An 18,155-nucleotide genomic window follows, 5' to 3' on the forward strand; every position below is an offset into this window, starting at 1 on the left:
AGCTACAAGCAGGAAAACATATTGCAACGTTTTAAACAAAAGATTAAAATTAAAAAAAAATTTTTTTAATGTTTATTTTTGAAAGACAGAGCATGAGCGGGGGAGGGGCAGAGAGAGAAGGAGACACGGAATCCGAAGCAGGCTCCAGGCTCCAAGCTGTCAGCACTAACTGTGAGATCATGAAATTGAGCCGAAGTTGGACACTTAACCGACTGAGCCACCCAGGTGCCCCTTCAAAAGATTAAAATTTAAAATGTGGGAAGAGCTTCCACACAACTGTAAGAAAAAAGGCCAGTGTGCCTGAGTGGCTCAGTCGGTTAAGTGCCTGACTTCAGCTCAGGTCATGATCTCTCAGTTTGGGAGTTTGAACCCTGTGTCAGGCTCTTTCTGTCAGCACAGAGCCTGCTTCAGATCCTCTGTCTCCCTGTCTCTGTCTCTCAAGAATAAATGTTTTAAAAAAAAGAAAAAGACAGGGGTGCCTGGGTGGCTCAGTCGGTTGAGCGTCTGACTTTGGCTCAGGTCATGATCTCACAGCTCGTGAGTTCGAGCCCAGAGTCAGGCTCTGTGCTTCTGCTTCTGTGTCTCCCTCTCTCCCTGCCCCTAACTCACTCGCATCCTGTCTCTGTCTCAAAAATAAATAAACATTAAAAAAAAATGAAAGGAAAAAGACAATATAATAGAAAAATAAACAAAGGATATAAATAGGCCATTCAAGAAAGAAGAGATTAAAAATGGCCAATTAGTTTATGAAATAATCTTCAATCAGATGTGTAACCAGAAATTTAGGCAATGAGATAGCTGTTTTCCTCATCAGGTTGGAAAACAAAACAAAAAGACTGGTCATATTAGCTGGCATTAATAGTGAAAAATTTGAAATAACTTCTTATGTATAAAATATTATATGTTGATATATTAGAACAATCTGAGCCAGTACATTTAAAGTTTTGGCTCATGTACTAGATTACCTCATATCCACTTGCATTGCAGTGGTCAAAGCAAATTATACAGACTCAGCCTATTGGAAGGCACTAACGTCAAATGAATAAGGACATAGATGTCTAATCATTTTATAGGATGTCAGTAGTCACATATAGGGAGAAAGGAAACAGTTGGGAACAGTAGGAGAGTCTACCAAAGCTGGCTGTCCACGTCCCCACCATCGAGTAGAGAGGCCACACTGTGTGTATGTGTGTGTTCTGTTTACTTTCAGAACCTGTGTCTGTGGGCCACACTAATGAGAAAAACACAATGGAACATTTTTTGGTGGATTCCTCAAGCAAATGAGGTTATGATGGGACCTCAACAATGAGGGACAATTCCCAATTTCTTTGAGTCTCCATTGGTGAGATGCAGATACTTCAGCGATCACCAGGCTAATTCCTAACTTAAGTTTTTTGGTCCTTCACAATACCCTGGAGATTCAAATTTGTGTTTAGTTCCTTGTAAAAATTATTTTGTTTACTTTTCACAACATCATGGGGTAGTTGTTATTATCCTCATTATAAATTATTCTGTATCATAGACCTTGCAGAAGCACTCTCTGATTGTTAAAACTGTGATTATGAAGTTTTTTTTACATGCCAATTTTGAGCAGTTTTGGGGGCTAGAAGTGGGAGAACTCCCTTGCATCAAAGTTCTAACAGTGCTTCAGGAATACAGATATGTGTGCTCATTTTTTAAACCTGAGACCCAGGCTTTATGTAGTCAGGGTGAGAAGAAAAGCTAGTAAAAACAAGATAAAAGGGTCCAGCCAGATGCCAGAGGCTGGATACTCCCCTGCCTACTTTTGGCTTCTGTAATCTTGTTTGCCTCCTGTCCACCAACTGCCCAGATAGCACCACTGACAAGGGCCCCTCCCCTTTTTCTTTTGTCTCTCAACCCCCTATAGTCCCAGCCATAAAAGGAGGCTGAGGCCAAGGTTCCAGGCTCAGCCTTTGGAGATGATTCCGCTGGGTCGACACCAGTACGCACAATAAACAGTCTTTTCTGGTTCCCCGAGTGCATGTGGCTTGTCTCTTCCTGGGCACCAAGTATTTGCTGTAACAAGGGCATAGGATAGCTTTGGGCTCTGGTCAACCAGAGCAGGAGAGAATTCTTAGGATTGTAGCCTCTGGTAGCAAGATTACACCATTGAAAGATATTTTAATTGTAGGCCGAGTCATGAGTAACATTTTGGCTTCACAGTTATTATGGAGACTTCTTTTCCTTCTGTGGAAATATGTCAACCAGTTAAATTCCAGAGTTGGGAAACTCAAAAGCTTTCTGTGATTAGCTGTGTGGATTGTAGAATTATACTGATGGATGAGGAACACTGTGTGAAACTCCATGTGATTAATTTAAAAAAATGTTGTTACATTTTTATTTATTTTTTTATTTTAGAGAGAGAGAGAGAGAGAAAGAAAGAGAGAGAGCATATATGAGTGGGGGAGGGGGCAGAGGGAGAGAGAGATCCCATGACCCTGGGTTCAGGAGAGACACTCAATCTACTGAGTCACACAAGTGCCCTGCATGTAATTAATTTGATGGCAAGGCTTGGCAGTCAAAAGGCATTCAAATAAAAAGGGGAAAAAGAACCCCACAGCACTGTAAACCAAAATACCCGTGGACAAATTTTGACCTGGGGCCAGTTTACAACCTCTGTACTTTGTCCTCAGAGATTTACCTGATAATATTCCAGTGCTTTGCTAATACTGTATTCTTAATATGCTAACCAGGTTTGTTTCCTTTGTAACCTTTGAGATTAAAGAGCAGTCAATTTTCTAAAGTGGCTGGGCAAGGGTACTGTAAACCAGACTTACCTAGTTGATATACTTAAATGTGTACTCTCTCTAGTACCTTTCCTCTGATTTTCTGGGTTTTAAATTTATTATATGTTATTTGATGCAAAAGATGTATAATAATATCAGGAATCTCCTTTCTTGGGAAAAAGAAAACTCTTCTCTTTCATCCCAGTAGAATGATTTTTCCACTTGAGGGCCATCACCTAAGCCTAACGTGAACCCAAAGATCTAGGTCCGTATACTTAAGAAGAGGTCTGTATGAATTTTCCTCCACGTGACAGCTTTTATTCAGGCTCCATGACTGATTCACTGGATGCTGCCAGTGGGTATCCTGCTGTTACCCAACAGGGACATAGGGACAACAAACAACTTGTTTGCTAACCTGTGCTTGATCCTGCTTGTTTTTGTAGAGAGAGCAGATACTAAGGCCTATCACAGGCATGATCTGGTTACCATTAATCTCCCTGAGTTGCTATTGCAAGAGGATTTATCATCTCTGTGGAATAATAAAACAAAGAATTAATATGAAACCATGATTATGTAACCTGAGCAATAAAGGAGTTGAGTTAGATTTTATTACGGCAGTTAGCATTGTCTTACTAAAAGATATTGGACCAAGTTGCCTAAACTTTCTGTGCCTTAGTTTGCCCATCTGGGAAATGTCTTCTCTGTGCCTCGTGTTTATAACAATCATGGGTCCTGAACTTTAGAACTGTTCTATAGGCAACCCATTTAAACATTCAGCAATACTTACTGAGTGCATACATGTGCCAGGCACTGTTCTAGGTACAAATTCAACATATCCTTTCTTTTTAGGGAGAGAGACAGAGAGTGCATGTGGGTGAGCAAGGGAGGGGCAGAGAGAGAAGGAAAGAGAATCTTAAGCAGGATCCATGTCCAACATGGAGCCCGACACGGGGCTCCATCTCACAATTGCGAAATCACAACCTGAGCTGAAATCAAGAGTCAGACACTTAACAGACTGAGCCACCCAAGCACCCCCAAATTCAACATATCCTAAAAGTGAAATCCTTATCATCCCTTCCTCAAATTAGCTGCTATTTCCTGTGTTCTCTGTCTCAGTGCTGGCATCAACATCCACCCAGTTTTCCAAGGCAGAAGCCCCCAGAGTCAATGTCAACATTTCTTTCTTCCTCAGTGCTATATCCAATCAAGGACCGAGTCCCCTCAAGTGTACCCTCATCAATCTAAAGAATCTTTAGATTCTTTGCTAATCCTGCCTCCGTGCCTTTTCCCTGTGGTTTCTGTCTTGAACACTCTTCTTCCTGACTCAGACAGCTGGCTTCTCATCATTCAGATCTTAGCTCAAATGCCATCTGCTTGGTGACCTGCTCTTTAATCCGCCCTATTCACAGCTGCTTCTCAGCCCTATTCTTAATCTCATTACCCTGTTTTGCTATCTTGTTAGCACCAATACTACCTGATAACTTACTTATACCCTCCCCCCTTTTTGTCTTTCTCCATCATTAGAATTTAGGCTCCATGTGTACAGAGACTTTTTTCTGCCTTGTTCACCCCTGTTACAGACACTGCAGATATGGCCAGTATAATCATTGTCTATTCTCATTTAGCAAAAATCCAACCTTGGTAAAATCCAGTTCTCTAACTATGCCCCACCTGCACTCAACACACACTGGTTGACCACACCATGCTGGCTGGTCTCAGGACCATCAGCCTTGCTGCTGCTTGGCAATGCTACCATATTTCTCCAGTCAATTCACTATGCCACTTCCCAGACAACTATTTCACACATTTTCCTCTTGAAACCTCCCAAATCTCCTTCGCCTTCTTTAAGTTTGTCTGATGACCTTGTTTCTTATTGCACTTAAATAACAGAAACAATCACAAGAGACCTTGCACATACTTTTCCCCACCAGACCTGTGTACTGTGCCTTTGTGTGTTCTGGCACACGAACGGTCTGTGCTCATCCAGGTCGGCGCCTCCACTGTGCACTGGTTCCCACCTCCTCTCCCTCAAGGACATCACTCCTGCAATATCAGTTTTTCTGTCTACTGGATCATTCCCATCAGTATTCGACATGTTCTAATATCACCCATCTGAAAACAAAACAACCCTCCCCTGGGCCCCATATCTCCTTTCAGTTACTGCTCCCGTTTTTCTGGGAAAACCCTCTTACAGCAAAACTAGTTGAAAGAGATGTGTGACATTCTGTCTCCATTTTCTTTCCTCCTCTTTTCGAAACCCACTCCAATCAGGCTTTTGGCTTCATAATATATAGAAATAATTCCTGGCAGGGCATCTGGGTGGCTTAGTCAGTTGGGTGTCCTCCTTTGGCTCAGGTCATGATCTGACGGTTCATGAGTTTGGGCCCCGCGTCGGGCTCTGCACTGACAGTGAGGAGCCCGCCTGGGATTCTCTCTCTCTCCCTCTGTCTGCCCCTTCTGTACTCTCTCTCAAAATAAAAAAATACAAAAACTTAAAAAAAAAATCATTCTTGGCAAGGTCATTGATGACCACCATCTTGCCCAATCCAGTGTTTCTTTCTCTATCCTATCTTTATCCCACCTAGCAGTTGCATTTGACACAGATAATCACTTCCTTTTTCTTGAAATTTCTCTTTATTTGACCTCAGGGATACCATGCTTTTAGTTCTCCCATTATCTCATGGGCTGCTGCTTTCAGGCTCCTCTGCTGGTTCCTGCTCCTCTTCTCAACTTCTCAATATTAGTTATCCAAGGCTAAGTTTCTTTTATAATTCCAATCATCCTCTAAGAGGTCCCAACTATACCAAGGTTTAAGATCCATCTGAAGGGGCGCCTGGGTGGCTCAGTCGGTTGAGCGTCTGGCTTCGGCTCAGGTCATGATCTCATGGTCTGTGAGTTCAAGCTCTGCATCGGGCTCTGTGCTGACAGCTCAGAGCCTGGAGCCTGTCTTCAGATTCTGTGTCTTCCTCTCTCTCTGCTCCTCCCCTGTTCGTGCTCGGTCTCTGTCTCTCAGAAATAAATAAATAAACATTAAAAAAAAAAAAAGATCCATCTGAAAATGATGACTTCTGTTTTAACACATTCAGTTCTATCCTCTCCTGTGAACTCCAGACTAATCTATCTGATTATTCAAAATCTCTACTTGGATATATCTCAGAGAAGTTCCATGCTACTGTGTCCAAAAATGAATTCTTTTTTTTTTAATTGAAGTATAGTTGACATTAAAAAATGAATTCTTCTTGTTGCTCAAACCTCCTCACTCTGTCTTACCCCCTCCATAAGTGGAAACTCCATTCTACCATTTGCTCAGGCCAAATTCCTGAAATCATCCTTTATTCCTGGACTTTTCTCAGATGCTCAATCTGTGTACTTATGGACTCTACCTTTTCAATATATCTAGTATCTGACCATTACTCACCACTCCATTGCCACCACGCTGGTCCAACAGTTATTATCTCTTGTCTCACAATGGTCTCCTAACTGGTCTCCCTACTTCCGCTCTGCTCCCTTCTATAGACCCCCTTTCATAGACCGTCTAGAGTAAAACTTTTATAGGTGTCATCTTACTAGCTGACGTGGAGTTTCTCAGCTACCTTTCTTAGCTGTATTTTAGATGTCAGACTCAATCTACCAACAGAAATTTTAGCTGATAGCTAGGACCCTATTGCTGGTACTATGCTAAAACAAATGTATTTTAAGTTAAGAATAATAAATCTCTTTTGTTTGAGTGGCAGGTGGTTGATATTGCTGCTTGAGTGGATAAGTCTCCCCACAGAACCTGGAGCAGAGGAAAGTCAAACATAGAGATTAGAATGTGAAAATCACTCATAAGCAACCACAAGGGGGCAGAAGCCCCTCCAGAGAAGCCAGGAAAGGATACAAATCTAAGTATGGTTTTGAGAAAACATCAAGTAGGAAATCAGTGTAGCCCCATTATGTGACTCTCTTTCATCTTAACATTGATAACTACCTGATTTTTATTTGCTTATTGTCTGTCTCTTCCTTTTAAAATATACACTTAATTTAAAATATAAGTTTAAAATGTTTTACTTAAATGTTCTGCAGGTGAGATTAGTGGTCTCTATCTCCAGTGCCAAGAGTGCTTGACACATGGTAGGTGCTCAATCAATATTAGAGAATGACTCCACACAAAAGTTGCTACACATAACAGTGCTTTGGGTTTTTATGAATAAATCAACCCGAAGTCATCTCTTTTGTGGCTCAGAACTAATTTCTCCCTTTTATTTTAAGGGTGGGTGATATGGGGGAGGGAGCGCAACTTTGATCTGAGTTTACAGAAGATAGAAGCATCAAGGTTAACCTAAATGGGACTAATTTGGGACTAATGGTAGCCTAATGACATTACCCAGAGAATAATGTGGTTCCTATTTAAGATTTCCTCATCTAAAGTGGGAACAATTCTAGTGCCTATTTATAGGGTTACCGAAAGGGTTAAATGAGAAACTAAATACTTGTAAAACCTTGAGGGCAGCACCTCTAACTGCATCATTAACTGCAGTTATTTGGTTATTATACTTTTGTATCGAGGGTACACTTTTTTTTTAAAACACAGATGAAGACTTAGTTTTATTTTTTTAATGTTTATTTATTTTTGAGAGAGACAGAGACAGAATGCTAGTGGGTTAGGGTCAGAGAGAGAGGGAGACACAGAATCCGAAGGAGGCTCCAGGCTCCGAGCTGTCAGCACAGAGCCCGAAGAGGGGTTCGAACTCATGAACTGTGAGATCATGACCTGAGCCGAAGTCGGAAGCTCAACCGACTGAGCCACCCAGGCGCCTGTAGGGGGTACACTTTTAATTATAAATTACGACATCACAAATCCACTCAAAGCTGATGTTGTCATGGTGACCCCTAATCTTACACGTTGCTTCAATTTGCTTCCCATAATTCACTTGAGAAATGGTAATGGTAATGACAATTTTCATGATTTTAATTTCCTACAGAGTTTCCTAACTTTGATCGACAGCCAACATGGAAGATTAAAAGGATTTCAGGGCTCAAACTAATTTATCCCTGGTGCAAACTGAAATGAGCACATTATCCTTTACATTCTTGCTGTGAGTCGCTGGAGGGCGAGGACCATGTAGTATTGAATTCTGTAATCCCAGAGCCCAGCAGTTATGCATGTACCTGGCGCAGAGTCAATGTTGATAATAAAAGAATGGTGAGGGGCGCCTGGGTGGCTCAGTTGGTTAAGCGTCCGACTTCAGCTCAGGTCACGATCTCGCGGTCCGTGAGTTCGAGCCCCGCGTCGGGCTCTCTGCTGACGGCTCAGAGCCTGGAGCCTGTTTCCGATGCTGTGTCTCCCTCTCTCTCTGCCCCTCCCCCGTTCATGCTCTGTCTCTCTCTGTCTCAAAAAAAAAAAAAAAAAAATGGTGAGCACTGTCTGAGCTTCCCACCAGTCAAGAGCAGGCAGAGCACAACCGGAACAGGCAGAACTGAGCCTGAAGGTTAACTCCGAGCACTGCTCTGGCCACAACTCAGCGCAGGACGCGCCCTCTGGCGGCCGCTGCCCGCCGGGGTGGGGTGGTGAGCGTCGGGAAGGATGCGCGCGCGCCGTAGGGCGGAGCCTCTCTGGGCTGGATTGAGCGTGCGGGCGCGGGGCGCCGGGCGCGGGGCGGACCCTCTTGGGCGGGATGGAGCGTGCAGCAGCGGGGACGTGCAGTGGCCATATGCCCGGGTTCCTACTGGCCCTTCAGACCCGGAGCCGAGCTGAGGCGGCGCGGGCTCGGGTGCAGGAGCAGGACCTAAGGCAGTGGGGCCTGACAGGTCAGTGGCGCCGGGCCGACTCCCTCCGGGGCTTGCCAGCTCGTTGGGACTCGCCTCTGCCGGGCCGGGGACTCCGCGCCCGAGTGGACCTGCGGCTCCGCGGGTGGGCGGTCCTGTGGGTTCTTTACCTGCTTCCCTTCCCGCCTGAAGTGGGCTGGGCACAGAGGAACCCGGCCTGGGGCCAGGCGGCCATTGCCCCCGCCTGCGCAGCCGAGGGTCGGCGGGAGGGCTCGCGATGAATGGGATTCCGTGCAGGGAAGTGAGGCCTGCCCGCCGCCCTGAGGCACTGGCCCCGGGGAGGAGGAACTCGGTGAGACCCCTGCCCCGAAGGTAAGACCTTTCTTTCTGAAGAAGCCGAGGCCGTCCTGGCGCACCAAGCATGTGGGTTTAAAGTTTCTGTTCTGGTGGGTTTGGAGGCCTGTCCTGATGAATTTCATTAGTTGCTCCTGTAAAACTACCAGAATTGGTTTCCTTGCTACAGCTTTCTTTTTCGTTTACAGTGTCCCTGCAGTTCTTTGATAATTCTCCGTTGGCCAGTTCTCCCCCAATGCTCTGTTTTAAAATATGCAGCTCAACAAAGTTTAGCTCTTTACCTCAATAATTGTATTTTATTGATACTAATCCTTCCCTAGAATCTTTGAAGCTCGAAACTTGTCTACAGACAGCGAGGGTGGCGCCATCTCCTGTGGATGGAAAGACCCAGTCCCTAATTTTCCAGCCTGGCTACGCTTGACTCAACACCTAACCTCTCCAGTCCTCATTTTTAAAAATTAGAAAATGGGGAACACAGTGCCTGCTTTTTAACTGTATTATAGAAACTTGGACTAATAGTAACAGTGGTGTAGTCGTTCAATCATTTATTGAGTACTGCTGAGAGCCACATACTGTGAAGTGTTAGGTACAGAGATGAGCAGAACAAATACAACGGCCCTCCCCTTCTAGAGTTTCTACACTGGGGACTGTGAGTGCTTCCAAAAGTACAAAAGAGTATTTATTGAACTCTTATTATGTACTAAATGCCAAGGAAGTGTGAGGTTTTGTTCGTTCTCCGAGTGAAACAGAACATGGCAGTTCAACGTGCAGCTTAGAAGAGAGGTGGATAGAAGATGAATGGGTAGGATACAGACAGGAAAGAGAAAAGACCCCTCCTTTCCTGAGTCTTTAAGAATGTGTATCTCTGTGTCTATAAGGAGTATGTATCCAACCTAAGTAGGAATTTATGGACTGGTGTTAACATGGGTATTCTGACTGAAATTTACATGTTTTTTTAAGGTAGGATGCTTTGATAACATTTGTGGGAGAAAGCTAGATTAAGTATGCACATTGATACTGAAGAAATGTCTACATGGATGTGTACTATTTTAGTAAAAACGAGAAGATAAGTGGTTGCACCTTTGCTTAGATGAGTTGGTGAATGAGGAAGGAAATAGGTGGAAACTTAGTGGTGGCAATGGATAAATTGGTAGTGGAGGGGAAGAAAATGATAGAAAACAGGTATAGTCACAAGAATAATCATTAAATATTTTAACTTGAAATTCCCATTTTCTTTTTTTTTAAAGTGTGTATGTGTGTGTGTTTAAAGTTGATTTATCTTGAGAGAAAGCACAGACATGAACGAGGGCTGGGCAGAGAATCCCAAGCAGGCTGTGCCGCTGTCACCACAGGGGCTTGATCCCACCATCCGTGAGATCCCGTGAGATACCGTGAGATCGTCACCTGAGCCGAGATCAAGAGTTGGACACCTAACCCGCTGAGCCATCCAGGCGCCCCTTAAAACTCCTATTTCTATTTACTAGAATTTTTATTCTACGAAATGGTTTTTTGTGAGTTGGTTAAAAATCCTTAGTGATTTTTTCTTCTGATTACAGAAGTAGTACATATTCTCTATAAAACATTTAGAGTAATATTCTTTGCATAAAGAAAAAAAAATTAATTGCCATAGTCTCATTACTGTTGATATGTTACCGATTTTCCTGCCAGTCCCTTGATCTGTGTGTGTACGTATTTTTTCTCCTTTTCTGAGGCAGGGTGTGGAGCAAGGGAGAGGAGCAAAAATGGGGTTTCGTGTGCATGTTTTTTGGAAACAACTTTTTTATTATCATTTAGTGTTTTTAGTCATTTTCTTCAATATCATATTTAGTGGGTACAGATCTTCCAATGAATGGATAGATGTGCCATAGTTTAGCCAGATAATATGTAGGTATTTAGGTTCTTACTTTTTTTGCTGTTATAAATACTAATAAATGTCTTTGTAACCAAGTATTTATTATGCTCCAATATTTTTAATTCTTCTGAGGCAGCATTTCTAGGCCAAAGAGTATGCAAAATTATTGCTCATTTTCCCACATTTTTACCAACACTGATATTTTCTGATTTGAGAAGTTAAAAATGGTGTTTTGTTATTTAATGTTTCTTTCCTAATATTGATGGATACTTGGATATTTGTCTTCTTTTTGTTCCTTGTCTGTTTATGCTCCTTGCCCATTTTTTAACTGTTTGTCTTTTGCTTTGTTGGATCTTTCTTGCATTAATATTAAATATTTGCCATATGTATTGGAAATATGTTTTCTAGCTTGTTATTTGTCTTTTGATTTTGAAGTGTATGTGTGTGTGTTTCATTGGTGAAGTTTAAAAATTCTTTGTAGTCAAATCTTTCGGCCTTTTTCTAAATGATTTTTGTCTTTAGTGTTCTGCTTAGACGGGGCTTTACTACTATTAATTTATCGTTGTTGGCTTAATATTTTTATTCTAGTACAGTTGTGATTTCTTTATATTTAAATTTTTATTTCCCCAGAAATTTATTAGGAAGGAACTTGACTATCTTTTTTTTTTTCCTTAAAATACAGAATTAATCACCCACTTTTTGAAAACTGATGAAACAAATATTTTGTTCAGCAGCATTCTTCCCAGTGAGACATTTTTAGTTTATCTTCTAACCCTGAATAGTGTGACAGATGTATCCCATACATTTCAGTGAATTTTGGAAACCCGAAATACATTGGATCATGAATGTTAGGACAACTTTGTTTTTGGAATATGCAGACCTATTCTTGCTTTTTTCCCCCCTGCTTTTCCACTACAGACACACCTGAGAGATATTGCAGGTTCATTTGGTTCCAGACCACTGCAATAAAGTGAATATTGCAATAAACCAGTCAAGTGAATTTTTTTGTTTCCTAGTGCATATACGTGTTATGTTTATACTACACTGTAGTCTATTAAGTGTGTAATGACATGTAAAAAAAAAAAAATCCCCAAATGTACATACCTTAATTAAAAAATACTTTATTGCTGAAAAATGCTAACCATCATCTGAGCTTTCAAGTAAGTTGTAATCACTGATCACCTCACCATAACCAATACAATAATAACGAGAAAGTTTGAAATATTGTCAAATTACCAAAATGTGACACAGAGACACAAAGTGAGCAAATCCTGTTGGAACAATGGTGCTTATAGACTTGCTTGACTCAGGGTTGCCACAGACCTTTAATTTATAAAAAATAAACAAACCAACTATAGCATCTGTGAAGGGCAGTAAAGTGAAGCACAATAAAACAAGGTATGCCTCCTGAGAGGTGGGAAGAGAATTCAAACAACTCTGTGATGGATATAGCTGATGGGCATTTCTTCAATCCGAAGCCTGCCTTACCACGTCCTGGAGGCTATAAAGCAAAAGACTACATTTCTCAGACTTTGTAGTCCTATTGTGCATGATGACTGTGGAGAGATTTGGAAAGGGGATAGGAGAGAAGCCACGGCCTGGGAGGGATTTGGGTTTTCAACATTTCTCTTGGAGCCTCGTCCTAACTTTAGGATAGATTGTGGCTGAGGTGGGTAGGGTCCTGGAGCTGACAGTTAGAGTAATGGTCTTGTGAGATAATGGAAAATACATTTTTGTCTCTGCCCCCTGATTCCCAGAAGAGGGCTCCTGAAACTCTTGGGTGATAGGATTATCTTTTTTTCTTTTTTTTTTTTTTTTTTTTTTTTTTTTCAACGTTTCTTTATTTTTGGGACAGAGAGAGACAGAGCATGAACGGGGGAGGGGCAGAGAGAGAGGGAGACACAGAATCGGAAACAGGCTCCAGGCTCTGAGCCATCAGCCCAGAGCCTGATGCGGGGCTCGAACTCACGGACCGCGAGATCGTGACCTGGCTGAAGTCGGACGCTTAACCGACTGCGCCACCCAGGCGCCCCCGGATTATCTTTTTTTCTAATGAAGTGACTCTGTATAGGTTTCTGGATGGCTCTTGGGTGGGGACTGGTCACAAGAAAGGCCAAGCCATAATTAGAAGCTTGGAATTGCCAGCTCCATCCCCCATTCTCTTGGGAAGGGAAAACGGCTGAAAATGAAGTTAATGATTGATGATGCATGCATGATGAAGCTTCCATTAAAAATCCCAAAAGTACAGGCTGGGAGCGGATAAAATAGAATTGTTTTTTTAATTTCTCCGATAGTTTGTTATAAGTGTATAGAAATGCAACAGATTTCTGTGTGTTGATTTTGTATCCTACAACTGTACTGAATTAATTTATTTTAATAGTTTTTTGGGGGCATCTTTAGGGTTTTCTGTCTATAATATGTTATCTGCAAATAGTGACACTTCTACTTCTTCCTTTCTGATTTGGATGCCTTTTTTTTCTTGCCTAATTATTGTGGCTAGGGCTTCCAATACTGTGTTGAATAAAAGTGACAAGAGTCACTTTGTCTTTGTCTTGTTCCTGATCTTAGAGGAAAAGCTTTTAGCTTTTCACCATTGAATATGTTTGCTGTGGGCTTGTCATATATGGCCTTTCTTATGTTGAGGTATATTCCCTCTATACCCACTTTGTGTAGAGTTTTTATCATAATTGGGTGTTGGTTTTTGCCAAATGTTTTTCTGCCTCTAGGAGATGATCCTTCATTTATCCTTCATTTTTTTTAACGTTTATTTATTTTTTATCCTTCATTTTTTAAAATGTTTATTTTGAGAGAGAGAGAGAGAGAGAGAGAGAGAGCAATCATGAGCAGGGGAGGGGCAGAGAGAGAGAGAGGGAGACAGAATCTGAAGCAGGCTCCAGGCTCTGAGCTGTCAGCACAGAGCCTGAGGCGGGGCTCGAACTCACGAGCCTTGAGATCATGACTTGAACCAAAGTCAGACGCTCAACTGACTGAGCCACCCAGGCGCCCCTATCCTTCATTTTCTTAATGTGGTGTATCAAATTGATTAATTTGTGGGTGTTTATCCTTTTATCCCAGGAATAAATCCCACTTGATCATGGTGTATGATCCTTTTAATACATTGTTGAATTCAGTTTTCTAATACTTTGTTGAGGTTTTTGCAGCTATGCTCTTCAGGGACGTTGACCTATAATTTTCTTGTGTGCTTGTCTGGTTTTGGTATCAGGGTAATATTGAACTGGTAAAAACAGTTTGAGAGTGTTACCCCCTTTTCTTTTTTTTTTGGAGACTTTGAAAAGAATTGGTATTAATTCTTCTTTGAAAGTTTAGTAAAATTTACCAGTGAAGCCATTTGGTCCTGGACTTTTTTTTGGGAGGGACAAGTTTTTGATTACTGATTCAATCTCCTCACTAGTAATTGCTTACTCGTCTATTCAGATTTTCTGTTTCTTCATGATTCATTCTTGGAGGGTCATTTCTAAAAATATTGATTTCTTTTAGTTTGTCCAGTTTATTGGTGTATAATTGTTGACAGTAGTCTCTTATGCTCATTTGTGTTTCTGGGGAATCAGTTGTAATGTCTCCTCTTTTCATTTCTGATTGTATTTATTTGAATTCCTTTTTATCCTTGGTGTGTCTAGCTTAAGGGTTGCCAATATTGTTTATCTCTTCAGAGAACCAGCTCTTAGTTTCATTGATCTGTTTCTATTGTCTTTTTAGTCTGTATTTCATTTATTTCTGCTCTGATCTTTGTTACTTCCTTCCTTCTACTAACTTGAGCTTCATTTGTTCCTGTTTTTCTTGTTCCTTGAGGTGAGACGTTAGGTTATGTGAGATTTTTCTTGTTTCTTGAATTAGACATTTATCTCTATGAACTTCCCTCTTAGAACCACTCTTGCTGAATCTCATAAGTTTTTATATGTTGTATTTTTACATTTTCATCTGTCTAAAGGTGTTTTTTCACTTTGCTTTTGATTTTTTTTCATTGACTCGTTATTCAGTAGCATGTTGTTTAATCACATTTGTGAATTTTCCAATTTTCTTCTTGTAATTGATTTCTAGTTTCATACCATTGTCATCAGAAAAGATGATATGGGGCGCCTGGGTGGCTCAGTTGGTTAAGCGTCCGACTTCAGCTCAGGTCATGATCTCACAGTCCGTGAGTTCGAGCCCCGCGTCGGGCTCTGTGCTGACAGCTCAGAGCCTGAAGCCTGTTTCGGATTCTGTGTCTCCCTCTCTCTCTGACCCTCCCCCATTCATGCTCTGTCTCTCTCTGTCTCAAAAATAAACGTTAAAAAAAAAAAATCCACTTTAAAAAAAAGAAAAGATGATATGACTTCAATCTTAATTTGAGACTTGTATTGTGGCCTAACATATGATTTATAATGGAGAATGTTCCATGTGCACTTGAGAAGACTGTGCATTCTGTTGCTTTTGGATGGAATGTTCTATATACATCTGTTAAGTCCATCTGATATAATGTGTCATTTAAAGCTTACTAATTTTTTGATTTTTTGTCTGGATGACCTAACCATTAATGTAAATAGGGTTATTAGAATCTCTTACTGATACTGTATTACTGTCTTTTACTGTTATTGTATTTCTAACTACTATTACATTCTCCTTTTAGGCCTGTTAATATTTACTTTATATATGTAGGTATTCCTATTATGGGTACATAAATTTTTACAAATGGCCTATCCTCTTGTTGGATTGACCCCTTTATCATTAGGTAATACCCTTCTCTGTCTATTATTACAGATTTTGTTTCAAAGTTTATTTTGTCTGATATAAGTATAGCTGCCCTCAATTTCTTTTGATTTCCATTTGCATGGAATATCTTTTTCCATCCCTTTACTTTCAGTTTGTTTATATCCTTTGGTCTGATGTGAGTCTCTTGTAGGCAGAATATAGATTGGTCTTGTTTTTTTAATCCATTTAGCCACTCTGTCTTTTGACTGGAGAATTTAGTCTTTTAACATCTAAAGTGATTATTGGGGTGCCAGGGTGGCTCAGTTGGTTAAGTGTCCCGACTTTGGCTCAGGTCATGATCTCACGGTTTGTGGGTCTGAGCCCCATATCAGGCTCTGTGCTGACAATGGGGAGCCTGCTTTGGCTCCTCTGTCTCCCTGTCTCTCTGCCTCTCCTCTATGTGTGCACATGTGCACTCTGTCTCAAAAATAAACGTTAAAAAACGTTTATTAATTATTGATAGGTATGTGCTTATCTCAGTTTTGTTCATTGTCTTCTGGTGGTTTTGTAGTTCCTTTGTTCCCTCCTCTCTCTTGTTCTTCCTTTGTGGTTTGATGACTTTCTATAGCAGTATGCTTGGGTTCCTTTTTTATTATCTGTTGTGTATCTATTACAGGTTTTTGTTTTGTGGTTACCATGAGGCTTACATATAACAATATATATTTATAACTGTGTTTTAAGCTGATAACAACTTAATTTTGAACTCATTGTAAAACTCTACATATTTACTCTTCCTGCACCAGTGTGTTTTATGCTTTTCATGTCACATTTTACAACTTTTTATCTTTTGGGTAACTTAATTATTGTAGTTACATTTATTTTTACTATTTTTGTCTTTTAACCTTCCTACTATTGTTATAAGTGATTAATCCTCTCCCTTTAGCATATATTTACCTTTACCAGTGAGATTTATACTTTTATATGTTTTCTTGTTACTAATTAGTGCCTTTCTTTTCAACCCAAAGAAGGCCCTTTAACATTTCTTGTAAGGCTGGTTTAGAGGTGATGAACTCCTTTGGCTTTGGTTGCCTGGAAAATTCTGTTTTTCTGCAATTCTGAATGATAACCTTGCTGGGTAGAGTACTCTTGTTTGGAAATTTTTTTTCTTTCAGCACTTTGAATATATTGTGCTACTCCCTTCTGGCCTGCAAAGTTTCTACTGATAAATCTGCTGATTGTCTTATGAGAGTTCCTGCATACATATCAAATTTTTTTCTCTTGCTGTCTTTAATATTTTCTTTTTGTCTTAGCTCTTGACATTTTAATTATAATGTATTTGTTGTGGGTCTCTTTGGATTCATCTTATTTGGAACAATTTGGACTTCCATATTGGAAGTTTGTTTTGGATGTTTGTTTGTTTTTTTCCTTCCCTAGGTTAGGGAAGTTTCCAGCCATTATCCCTTCAAATGAGTTTTCTCCCTCCTTTTCTCTTCTCCTTCGGGGACTTCTATCATGTGAATGTTAGTGTGTTTCATGTTGTCCCAGAGGTCCCTTTAAGCTATCTTCATTTTTAAAAAAATTTTTGTGCTATTCTGTTTGGGTCAGTTCCTCTATTCTGTCTTTAGGTTCACAGATCTTTTCTTTGCTTCATCTAGTCTGCCGTTGAACTCTGTTGTTGGGTTTGTTTTGTTTTCTGTGGTTTTTTTTCTTTCGGTTATTGTGTTCTTCAGCTCTCTGAGTTCTGTTTGGAACTCATATTTTCTGTTTCTTTGTTGAAGTTCTCATGTAGTTCATCCACTCTTCTCCTGAATTTGATGAGTGCCTTTATGATGGTTACTTTGAACTCTTTGTCAGGTAAATTACTTAACTCGATTTCCTTGAAATTTTTCCCCAAGGTTTATCTGTTTTTTGTTTGGAACATATTCATCCTCATTGTGCTTTTGACTCTCACTCTGTATTGGTTTCTTTTTTTGTTGTTTATTTACTTTTTAGAGAGAGAGAGAGCGCGAGAGCACGCAAGTGTACCCACACAAGCGGGAGAGGGGCTTAGAGAGGGAGACACAGAATCCAAAGCAGGCCCCAGGCTCAGAGCTGTCAGCACAGAGCCTGATGTGGTGCTCGAATTCACGAACCATGAGATCATGACCTGAGCCGATTGGATGCTTAACCCCCTGAGCCACCCAGGCACCCCTCTGTGTGTTGGTTTCTATGTGTATGATGAAACAAACACCTCTCCCAGTCTTGAAGGGTTGGTTTTGTGTAGGTGATAAAGTAGGTAATAAAACTGACTTTCAACCCTGTTAAGCTCTTGGTTATCTCTTAGATCTTTGTGATTACCCAAGCAGCCTGTTTTATTTTTAATAGTTCCCATTAGTGGAGGGTGTGCTGAGACCAGTCCGTTTCCCAAAGGTGAGGATCTTAGCATTTAGATTCAGGCTGATCAGAAGCCAGACCCTTACAGCTTTTAAAGAATGCAAATATATATATATACAGTCCCATGGGACTGCAAGCAAAAGCCCCACTGCCTCTAAAGCCAGGCAATTGTAAGGTGACCCCTTAAAAAGTTGGTCAGCAGTGACAAAATTGGGGTTCCAGACAAGTGTATAAGCACCTTTCTGGGAGACACTGGCAAGCTGTGGCAAGAAGGCAGAGTGAGAGTGCAAAGCTGGCACCCTCTGGCCTACGTTCCCTGAGAACACCTCCGTAGCCTCTAGATCGTGAGAAAGCTGAAGCCTGCCTTAAGGCTGACGTTCCCGGAACGTCCT

The 18,155-nt window shown here is 41.0% G+C and overlaps 1 protein-coding gene across 3 annotated transcripts in view; it reads left to right on the forward strand.

Moving 5' to 3' along the window:
* Positions 1–8,333: 8,333 nt before the first annotated feature.
* The window catches only part of CHD1L (chromodomain helicase DNA binding protein 1 like), a 59,852-nt gene continuing 50,030 nt past the window's right edge, over positions 8,334–18,155 (forward strand). For 2 of the 3 annotated variants that reach the window (XM_030325179.2, XM_030325180.2), the window contains exon 1: positions 8,334–8,537. In XM_030325179.2, the coding sequence (XP_030181039.1) occupies positions 8,405–8,537 (133 nt within the window). In that variant the 5' untranslated portion in view covers positions 8,334–8,404. Of the gene's footprint in view, positions 8,538–8,689; positions 8,868–18,155 lie in introns of those variants that run through there. The other variant, XM_030325181.1, reaches the window with a different exon arrangement.

Source organism: Lynx canadensis, chromosome C1 (assembly GCF_007474595.2).
Source record: "Lynx canadensis isolate LIC74 chromosome C1, mLynCan4.pri.v2, whole genome shotgun sequence".
In the NCBI taxonomy this organism is placed as follows: domain Eukaryota; kingdom Metazoa; phylum Chordata; class Mammalia; order Carnivora; family Felidae; genus Lynx; species Lynx canadensis.